Here is a 10,839-nt window from a genome sequence, read left to right as displayed (position 1 = left end):
TGGTAGCCTTGAGCTAAACTGCTTAGGGACAACCCCCAGGCCCAGAGTTCAAGACCCACAACTAACAAAACACAAACAACAACAAACAAACATATAAACAGGGCCAGGGACGTAGCTTAGTGGTAGAGTGCTTGCCTAGCATGCACAAAGACTGGTCTATTCCTCAGTACCACATACATAGGAAAAGCCAGAAATAGAGCTCTAGCCTTGAGAAATCCCAACGACAGTGTTCTCAGTCCCTTAGTTCAAGCCCCGGGACTGGCAAAAACAAAACAAGACAAAAATAAAGACACTCTGTAGGCATATATATTTTTTATTTATTTATTTGCCAGTCCTGGACTTGAGCTCAGAGCCTAAGCACTGTCCTTGGACTTTCTCAAGGCTAGAGCTCTACCACTTGAGCCTCAGCACACTTCCAGCTTTTTTCTATGTATGTGGTACTGAGGAATGGAACCTGGGTCTTCATGCATGCTAGGCAAGCACTCTCATTAGGCCAAAATCCCGGCCCCTGTAGGCTTATATTTATAATAATAATTATTATTATTATTATTATCATTGTTTTTTTGCTGGTCCTGGATCTTGAACTCGGGGCTTGGGCACTGTCCCTGAGCTTCTTCTGTTCAAGGCTATCACTTGAACCACAGCTCTCCAGCTCTTTTGGCAATTAATTGTAGATAAAAGTCTCATGGACTTTATAGGTTGGCTTCATAGCTCAATCCTCAGATCTCAGTCTCCTGAGTAGCTAAGGTTACAGATGGGAGCCACTGGGCCCACCAATGTTTTAACAACTTGACAGTTTGCTGAAGGACCAAGCAATTGGTGATTATTTAAACTGTTAACCTAAGATTTTAATAAGAAGGGACATCTATTTTATTTTACTTTGTTCTCTTTATTAGTTAATTTTTAGTGCCAGTACTGGGGCTTGAACTCGGGATCTGAGGGCTGTCTCTTAGCTCTTCTGTTCAGGAATGGTACTCAACTTTTAGGCCACGCCTACACTTCTAGCTTTTTGCTGGTTATTTGGAGATAGGAGCCTAACAGACTTTTCTGCCTGAGCTATATTTGAACTGTGATCCTCCCATTGCACTCTCCTGAGTAAGTGGTATTACAGGAATGAGCCACTGGTACCCAGCTTATTTTATTTTCTTTCGTTTTACCTATTTGTGGTGCTCAGGATCAAATCCAAGCTCTCAGGTATAACAGGCAAGCACTTGACCACTGAGCTATACTCCTAGCCCAAATTTTGTTAATTTTTTTTTTCTGGTGCTGAGGATCAAACCCAGAGCCTTTATGCATGTGCTCTGCCACTGACCTATACTCCTAGCCCTGACATTTTAAATAACATAATGTGGCAACTCAAGAAATTCAAGGGCTGGGGACATGGCCTAGTGGTAAGAGTGCTTGCCTAGCATGCATGAAGCCTCGTCAGATCTGTACTGAGCATGTGCACAGTCCTACACAGTGGCCTTCAGGAATGTGATCTCCAGGAATCACTAACGTTCAAGCCCCTATGGCCGTTTCTGGTTTTTCTTCAAAGCTTTTTACTGGGCCTGTTAGACAAAAGAAGACATCCTGGTTGTGAGGTGTTCTTATGGTGTGATTTGATTGGTTTACAATACTGGCAATCAAACCCATGACCTTGAGTATCATTGCAAGATACTCAAGCCTTTGGTTTCAGCTGAGCTACTCAGGAGACTGAGTTCTAAGGATCACAGTTAAAAGGAAGCTCCAGGCAGGAAAGTCTATGAGACTCATCTCCAATTAACCACAGAAAAGCTAGCACAAGAGGTAGAGCACTAGCCTTGAACACACACATGCATACAGAGAGGGGGGAGGTGGGGGGACTCAGGAATGGTGCCCAGGCCCTAAGAGACTAGTACAAAACAAAAAAAGTAATTAATTAAAGAAAGCAACCTAGGGATAGAGATCAGTGGTAGAATGAAAGAAGGGAGAAGAAATGAATGGGGGAGAAGGGGTAGAGAAAGAAAGAAGGGACAGATGACAGAAAAGAAACAAATGAGCAAGCATCTGGGTGGATATGAGAAATCTCAGTGTGATTTGATTAGGAAACTCCCCCACCTCTGGGCAGTACCCAGCATGCTGCCATCTCCCCCTCCATCAGAGGAGAATCTGCCCAGTGGTTCTATCCAGTAAGAAATGAATCCAACACTCGGTGTTTAGACGTCGTGACTCTTTATTGACATTTGGGAAGAGTCAACCCTAGTGGCACAGGCTCACTGTCCCAGTCTGCTCAGGCCTTCTGCTGTATGGGTGACGGCATCGGTGACAGTGTGTGTCAATTTCTCAGTGACATCCTTCACCACTTTCTCCCCTGACTCCTGGGCTCTCTTTAAGGCGTCAGCGATGGCTGTGGGGAAGAAAAATGAAGTGTACCTGAGTGAGGCTGAATCACCATGCATCTCATGGTGACAGCTCTTTGAGCAGGCCCAACAGAACTAAAACAACAAGAGCTCCTGGCAGAATGCATTCAGATTTGGTTTTATTTCCCTAACAAATCATGTTTCTTCCATTTGAAGGGTGGGAGAGACCTGGGGCTTGAACTCTGGCTTTATTTATTTATTTATTTTGCACAAAGCTGGCATTTTACCATAAGAGACACACCTCCACTTTGGGCTTTCTGCTGGTCAACAGGAGAGAAGAGGCTCACAGAATTTACTACCTATGCTGGCTTTGAACTGGCTGAACTAAGATCTCAGCCTCTTGAATAGCTAGGATTTACAGGGGTAAGCCCCCAGTGCCTAGCTGTGAGTCTATTTTGATGTAAAGAATCAAGTACCACTTGTTTTATTTACACTCTCCAAATCACAACACACACACACACACACACACACACACACTTACACAAACATGTAATTATATATCTTAATTATTCTGTCTCCCTGTGCTGCTGTTCAGACCTTATCTTGACATTCCACAGAGAGGACTACCAGGGAGGAATCACACACAAGGCGAGGACTGCATAGTAATTGCATGAATAAATAATTACATGCCAAATGAAGGGATGCACTATAGGGACAAGACTTGATCTAATCGGGGAAAAAAGGTGGATTGACGCCAACCCCTAGCTTCCCCTTATTCCTTTCTCCTTGTCTCCCTGCTAGTTTGTGTCTCCCCGCTTACCTCTGTCCCTTCGCTGAGAATGGAGCCTTCTTGTACATGCTAGGTAAATGCTACACCACTGAGCTACACCCTAGCCCTTACATGCATGTCTGTCCATGCATGTGTGTGTGCATGCACGCATGTGTGTGTGTGCATGCACGCATGTGCCATTACTGGTGCTTAAACTCAGGCCCTTGCTTTCTTCTGCTGCTTCAGGCTGCTACTGTACCACTTGAGCCACCCCTCCACTTCCAGCATTTTTTCTGGTTAGTTGGAGATAGGACTCTCTCAAATTTGTCTACCCTGGCTGGCTTTGAACCAAGATCTTCAGATCTCAGCCTCTTGAGTAGCTAGGATGGCAGGCATGAGTCATTAACGCCCCAACCCTAGACCTTAGCCTTTTCTTTTTCCCTTTTCTCCTTCCTTCATTTCCTCTCTGCTTCCTTCCCATCTTCCCTTCCCCCTCCACCTCCCAACCCAATCCCCTTCCTCTCCCCAACTTTAGCCTCCATACCTTTCTCTCCAGCCTCCTTGGCGTGGTCCACCACCTCCTTTACCACCTCCTCCACGGCATGAACTAAACAGAAGAGAAAAATTGAGTGAGGGTTACAGTGTTGGCTCACTGCCCACCCCAACCCACAGCAGAACCAAGATGGCTCAGGACCAGGCCCTAGATAGCCCCCTTTAAAGACTCTGAGAAACCTGCTGCTGCAGAGGACCTGATCAAGCCAGATGACGCAGGCCCTCTGTGCCCTGCAGCCTGACAGGACTTGTAGGCCAGGGTTGGCTTCTGCCACCTGGGGACTTGAGCCAAGTTGGGTGTATTTGCCAGGTCACCACACCTCTCAGGATAAGCTGGCTATCCCGCCTTGACCTTGGTCTCATCCCCACACCTCCTGCAAAGAAACCAACCCCCTAAGCAAGGAGGGTTGCTTTCAGGATGAAAGAATTCCCAGCACCCCATAGGGTCTCTGTAGGTTTTTTATTTTGTTTTGTTTTTGTTTTTGAGAAGGAGGTGGGTAGTGTACTAGAACTGAAAGACTTTGGAGTCAGAACCTTTCTACTGTGAGTCCTTCCGTGTTAAAAAGAAAAAACAGAAACCAGGTTCCAGGGGCTTATGCCTGTAATCCTTGCTACTCAGGATTGAGATCTTAGAGTTACAGTTCAAAGCCAAACCAAGCTGGCTCTGTGTGTGTGTGTGTGTGTGTGTGTGTGTGTGTGTGTGTGTGTGTGTGTGTGTGTGTATGTATCCTGGAACTTGAACTCAGGGCCTAGGAACTGTCTCTTAGTTTTTATGCTCCAGGTTAGTGATCTATTGTTTGAACCACACCTCCACTTAGACTTAATTGAAGATAAAAGTCTCACAAACGTTCCTGACCAGGCTAGCTTCAAGCTACCATCCATAGATCTCAGCTTCCTAGCAGCTAGGATTACAGGCATAAGCCACTAACACCTAGCCTAGGAGCTTTTATTTCCAATTAACCAGCTAGAAGCAGAGATGTGGCTCAAATGGTAATACAACAGCCTTGAGTAAAACAGCTAAAAAGAGCAAGAAGCCCCAGGTCCAAATCCCAATACCAGCACACAGACACACACACAGACACAGACAGACACACACAGACACAGACAGACACACACACACACACACAGACACACACACACACAATAATATAATAATAATAATAATAATAATAATAATAAAGGAAATAATAAACCACACCTCAGTAGTGTTAGTAGAGAATAAGAAGGGGTCTGTACCATTCACAGAATGAAAAGATAAAAGACAGATGTGTCTGTGGCTGTTTAGAGAACAGAAAGCTCAGCACAACATTTTTGCCATTCCCTTCCACCAGTGGAACTTGCATGAGCTGCCACATGCAGCCACTAACTGGTTTCACCACACAAAGCCAGGTCCTGGCTTCCCAGAAGAAATGGAAATATCCTTTCAGACTTTGAACAGGTACAGACTCTGTGGTTTTGTAATAAAAGAATCTTTGAAGCATTAACTTTATTGTGAAATGTAAAGTCTACGTTCCTTTTGCTGCTAGAGAGAAGAGGCAGGTGTTTGTAATGTTTTATGTCATTTCATGTGTACAACAAAAGAAAATTTTAAAAATAAAATCAACAGTCAGACTCTGGTGGCTCATACCTATAACCCTAGCAACTCAGAGGCTTGAGATCTGAGGATCACAGTTCAAAACCAACCCAGAAAAATCCATGAAACTTTTATCTTCAATGAACGGGCAAAAATGCCAGAAGTGAGATGTGGTTCAAGTGGTAGAACACCAGCCTTAAATAAAAAAGCCAAGTGTAAGCTGTAGCACCAGCACTAGAAAAAAAAATTTTTTAAGGGGCCAGGAGTTTGGCCCAGTGGTAGAGTGCTTGCCCAACATGCAAGAAGACCCAGGTTCAATTCTTTGGTACCACATACATAGAAAAGCTGGGAGTGGTGCTGTGGCTCATGTGGTAAAGTACTAGAAGAAAGAGCCCAAGGCCCAGGACTGGGGAAAAAAAAAAAGAAATAGAAAAAGAAAAAAAGAAATCCCTGGGCCTTGCATATCCTAGCCACTAAGCTGTACTCCAGTTCCAAAACAGGCAGGTAGTAGGGAAGGCACTCCAGGTTTCCGAGGGGAAGGATCTAAGTCTGCCTGGCCTTGGGACCTGGAGTGCCCTTGGGCCTGCTCTTCTTCATAGCCTTTATCATTCACCAGCCCCTGAGCAGGATGGCACAGGTCCTCTCGGGAAGGCTTGGACACAGCATCCCACTGGCTTCTCTTGAGTCACCCCCTCAGATCTAGGACCCCAATGCCACCCTCTCTTCATGAAGCTGGCAGACCAAAGATCCCCATGGGGGATCCCAAGCCCTCACCTGTGTGCTGCCATTAGCTTTCCATTGGCCCAGGTGAGTCTGCCCCTACCTCTATGTGAAGAGAAGCCCAGATCTTACCAGCTCCCTCAGTGGCCTTCTCAGTGCGGTGAGCCAGGCCTTCGGCCGCCAGCTTCCCCAAACCTCCAAACATGGTTCAATAGCAGTCAGTGACAAGTAGGATGCTGGGGACCGGACTAGCAGGCTTTTATAGATGCCTCTGGTATGGATGCTGTGCCCTTGCCAGGCCAGGAGGATGCTGGGTAGATGAGTCAGTGCAGGTACCTGGGAGGAAGAGACTGGGTGGGGCATCTCAGGGCTGCACACTGCGCTGTCACGGTGTGGACCCCCTCGCTCCATGCCCTAGCAACATTACGAAGCACAGGGACAGGAAGTAGGGCTAAAGCTGGGCACAAGACACTAGCCTTGGGTATTTCCAGTCCCAGGGATCTGGGGCTTGAGTGTTCTGTGGGTGACAGCCCTGCCAAAGCCGGGGATCCAAGCTCCCCAATTCTGAATACTAGTATGTCCCTAGTGACAAAGCATAGGAGCTCCAGTCTACTAACCAGAGTTCCCAGAGTGGTCCAGTCAGGCTTTGAACTCAGGGCCTGGGTGCCATCCCTAAGCTTTTTTGTTCAAGGCTAGAGCTCTACCACAAGCCACAACTCTACTTTTGCCTCCCCCCACTTTTTTTTTTTTGGTAGTTTATTAGAGATGAGGGTCTCATGGATTTTTCTATCCTGCCTGTTTTTGAAAGCCTTAGATCTCAGCTTTCTGAGTAGCTAGGATTATAAGTGTGAGCCACTGGAGGTTGGCAAGGACTTGGTGACTTTTGATTAATTCAGAGAAACCAGCAAAAGCTCTGCATGCGTGTGTGTGTGTGTGTGTGTGTGTGTGTGTGTGTGTGTGTGTGTGTGTGTTGGTACTAGGGCTTGAACTCAAGGCCTGAGAGCTGTCCCTTAGCTATTCCATTCAAGACTGGAGTACTACCACTTGACCACACCTCTAACTTTTTGATAGTTAATTGGAAATGAGTCTCACAGATTTTCTTGTTCCAACTGTCTTTGAATCACCTTGAACCTCAGATCTCTGCTTCCTGAATAGCTAGGATTATAGGTGTAAGTCACCAGTGTCCAGCAATGACAGTTTTTGTGTGTATATCAGCATTGGGGCTTGAACTCAGAGCATTGGGCACTGTCCCTGAGATTCTTTTGCTCAAGCTAGCACCCTGCCACTTAGGCCACGGCTATACTTCTGGCTTTTTTTGGGGGAGGGTAGTTTATTAGAGATAAAAGTTTCACTTTCTTGCCTCGGCTGGCTTTAAACCATGACCCTCAGATCTCAGAGTACTGAGTAGTTAAGATGTGAGCTACTGGCACCCAGCAAAAGCATCTACGAAGTTGCTTTCTTGCACTATGGGCCTGAAGCTGGGGGAAGCTATGGAGATCAGGCATACAGTGGGGTGGACACCCCAGTTCTTGCCATGCCAAGGATGCTGGCTCTGAAGAGCAGGCTTACGACTTTATTGATAGGTGGGGGCTCAAGGTGCTGTCTTTTCACAGAAGAGAACACGGGTGGTTCAGATGTAAGTCACCGTGGCTCACCAGTCAGATGAGTCTCCCTCCCAACTCCTGCGTAGCCCAGTGCTGAAGCAGCCAGCGCATGGGATCCTGGCCTTCTCTGTGCCTTTGGGCTTGGCCTGCATGCAAGAAAGGTCACATTGCCACGTTGCCTCCCCAGTTACTCAGCAGGAAGGAGATGTTTGAAGTCATGTGTAGCATTCTGCTTTCCTTAGTCAGTCCTTGGCCCAACTTGAGCCTCAGTTTCCTCATCTATAAAATAGGGACAGCTTTACCTTCCTGGCTATGTCACCAATAGCATGCAAACTCTTGGCTAATACCTATTTCCTCCTCTTCATTAAGGATGTCCTTGGAGCTGGGCATTGGTGACTAATATCTATTATCCTAGCTACTCAAGAGACTAAGATCTGAGGACGTTAGTTCACGTCAGCCAGGAAAGTCTATGAGGTTCTTGTCTTCAATGAGCCACCAAAAAGCCAGAAGAAGAGCCGTGGCTCAAGTGGTACAGCAACAGCCTTGCTCAGAAAAAGCTAAGGAACAGTGCCCAGAGCTTAAATTCAAACCTCAGTACTGGTGCGTGTACTTGCCTTGCACACACACACACACACACACACACACACACACACACACACACACACATAAATTAAGGAGGACCTTTGGCAGTGAACCCTGCCTGACTAGTAGTAGGATGGGTCAAAGAGTGGGGGGGTTAGAAGATTCTGGAGTCAGAGGTTCTGCGAGTCAAGAGTTACAAAGATTGCTTTCAGATTCCTGCTCATGTGGTCCAGTCTTTAGGCAGGCTCTCCCTAAGGCCATCTCTCCTTCCTCACAACTGGGTGTGGCCAGATCTAATTAGTGTTTACTAAGATCTTGGGCCTTCACAGCCCTAAATCCTCCAAGCTGTTCAAAGTGAGGCCCTCTCCCATTCCTGCTTAGTGAAGACAGGCCCAGGGCAACCAGACCACTGAGTCATAAGGCCATACCTGGCATTTCCATGTTCTTGGGGCCCTCTTTCAAAAAAGGAATGGAAAGAGAGGCATGATCGCTCACATCTGTAATCCTAGCTACTCAGGAGGCTGAGATCTGAGGAACCCGGTTCAAAGCCAACCTGGGCACTCAAGTCCAAGAGACTCTTATCTCCAATTAACCACTAGAAAACTGGAGGTGGTACTGTGGCTCCAAGGGTAGGTCAGTAGCCTTGAGCTGAATGGCTCAGGGACAGAGCGCAGGCCCAGAGTTCAAGCTCCATGACCAACCAAAAAAAGAAAAAAGGAATAGAGCTAGCATCCTAGCTACCCAGGATGCTGAGATCTGAGAATACTGCTCTTATTTCCAATTCACCATTAAAAAAAAAAAAAGAAAGAAAGCTGAAAGCAAGGCACTGATAATCCTAGTTATTTTGGAGAATGAGATCTGAGGATTGGGGTTTGAAATCATCCAGGGCAGTAAAGGCACTGAAACTCTAATTAACTATTACTTTTTAAAGCCAGAATGGAGCTGTAGAGCAACAACCTTGAGTGAAAATGCTAAGGGACAATGCCTCAGCCCTGAGTTTTAACCTATGGGACAGTGACCAGGCCCTGTGTTCAAGCCTCAGTAAGATCACACACAGAGATACACACACACGTGTGTGTGTGTGTGTGTGTGTGTGTATGTGTGTGTGTGTGTGTATGTGTGTGCGTGTGTGTGATTCTTGCTACCCTGTGGACCTGTAAGGGACTATGAAAAAGGGGGAGTTCTGGCACTCAAGCAAGTTCAGTCAGTCAATTCCCCTTGTTCCAGAATATTCTACTGAGTGTCAGCAGGGAGAGGGCTGCTGGTGGGAAGAGCACTAAGTGAAGTATAGGGACAAGCCTTGGACCTGTCATAGACCCTCCTGTCTCTTCTGTGGGTGAGTGTGGCTTCTATTCCCACATGGATTTCCTTTGTCCATTCCTTTCACAGGAGACACACAACAGCCATAGAAGGATTTTATGCCCCCTTCACCCCTCTCCCACAGGCCCAGGTCCTTGTCATAATTCCCTTCTCTGCAGTTCACCAGCTCTGAGAGTGGGGCCTCTACCAGAGCTTAGCCCCATGGCAGGACCCTGGCTCTAGTGCCCAGCCCAAAGTCCAACCCAGCCCACCAGAGTCCCAGAAACAAATGCTGCTCCTCTACATGTCCTTTTCCCATGAGACCTTGCCCTGGGATGAACCTCCAAATGACATCTTACTATGTATTATCTTTTGCCCAGATACAAGTCCTAAATACCTGGCAGAATGAAGGCATGAGGCTGAGAGAGGCCAGGGCTGGACTTGGGCCCCTGACCCTTCGTCTCTGAGCAGGTCTAGTCCCACTTGGGTGTTCTGGCTCCAGTTGCAACCAGTTTCCTGTCCTCCTGGATCAGCCTGTGTGCCCAAATTACCCAATCAAATTGGGGAGCCAGGTGTTTGGTATAAATGCTCTGGGTATCTCTGCCCACCAGACATGTGATCTTACAAGTTGGTCCTTGGAATCTCACTTTTGTTGTACTTTGTATCTCCGTTGTTTGTTTGTTTTTTAAGTTTGGCCAGATGACTATGTTTCTCAAAGTTTAGTCCCAGATCCTTCTAACCCAGGATGGCGCCAGTCTAAGAAGCAGGTTTCAGAAGTTCCTGCATGGAGCTACTTTAGCTGATTACTCGAGGTTGAAGATGATTCACCATCACCCCATCTTAGAAGAGGGCCCCACCAGAGTGACCTTGGAATAGAGCTCCCCATACCAGCATATTCTGAGTCAGAAGGTCAAGTCCAGCCTCCCCTGGATAGTGAAAATCTGGCTTTGACAGGAGTAAACCCATTTTCCAAAGGGAATTTGCTCTCCATTTGGCGAATGCCCAGCTGGCTGAATCATCACTCAAGGAGAGTCAACATTTCAAATAGCAATTTGCCAACTTAGCAATTACCAATGCTCTTGTTAAAAATGTTTGTATTGCGCAGCAAAATACATAGGGCTAGCTCATCTTTGACATAGGACAATGCCTTCTATGATTTGAACTGAGCTGTCAGACTTGTCATCCTGGCACCTGAGGGCAGTCAGGGGACACAAGCAAATGAGAACCTGAGAACCTTTCAGAGAAGTGTGGCTGGACGTGTGAGATCATGGGGAGTTCATGGAATGCTGATGACTAGCTGTAATGGTAATTCTTTTTTTTTTTTTTTGAGTCCTGGAGCTTGAACTCAGGGCCTGAGCACTCTCTTTGGGCTTTCTCAAGGCTAGCATTCTACCACTTGAGCTACAGCACCATTTCTGG

General features: G+C 46.7%; 1 protein-coding gene across 3 annotated transcripts; it reads right to left on the bottom strand.

Moving 5' to 3' along the window:
• Window positions 1-2,224: 2,224 nt before the first annotated feature.
• Window positions 2,225-10,486, bottom strand: Fam25a (family with sequence similarity 25 member A). 3 transcript variants are annotated; one of them, XM_090347003.1, is made up of 5 exons: window positions 10,309-10,486; window positions 9,818-9,954; window positions 6,068-6,271; window positions 3,635-3,697; window positions 2,225-2,368 (listed from the first exon to the last, which is right to left on the bottom strand). In XM_090347003.1, exons 3-5 carry the CDS (start codon window positions 6,138-6,140, stop codon window positions 2,235-2,237), a joined length of 270 nt encoding a protein of 89 aa, XP_090203129.1. In that variant the 5' UTR covers window positions 6,141-6,271; window positions 9,818-9,954; window positions 10,309-10,486; the 3' UTR covers window positions 2,225-2,234. The 3 variants fall into 3 exon arrangements, with proteins under 3 accessions (XP_090203129.1, XP_090203130.1, XP_090203128.1); XM_090347004.1 differs by lacking the exon at window positions 9,818-9,954; XM_090347002.1 differs by lacking the exon at window positions 10,309-10,486 and having other exon boundaries at window positions 9,818-10,276.
• Between the last annotated feature and the right edge of the window lie 353 nt (window positions 10,487-10,839).

The sequence above is a fragment of the Megascapheus bottae genome, chromosome 15, assembly GCF_031878675.1.
Source record: "Megascapheus bottae isolate mThoBot1 chromosome 15, mThoBot2.hap1, whole genome shotgun sequence".
Taxonomy (NCBI): Eukaryota; Metazoa; Chordata; class Mammalia; order Rodentia; family Geomyidae; genus Megascapheus; species Megascapheus bottae.
This window is presented reverse-complemented; position numbering and strand designations above follow the sequence as displayed.

Bases quoted from the DNA above. Each gene is read 5' to 3' on its own strand.
- Fam25a (XM_090347003.1), bottom strand. From the start codon at position 6,140: ATGTTTGGAGGTTTGGGGAAGCTGGCGGCCGAAGGCCTGGCTCACCGC. The intron at 3,698-6,067 runs GTAAGATCTGGG...TCTTCTGTTTAG, and splicing joins GAAGGCCACTGAGGGAGCTG to TTCATGCCGTGGAGGAGGTG. The intron at 2,369-3,634 runs GTATGGAGGCTA...TCTTCCCCACAG, and splicing joins CAAGGAGGCTGGAGAGAAAG to CCATCGCTGACGCCTTAAAG.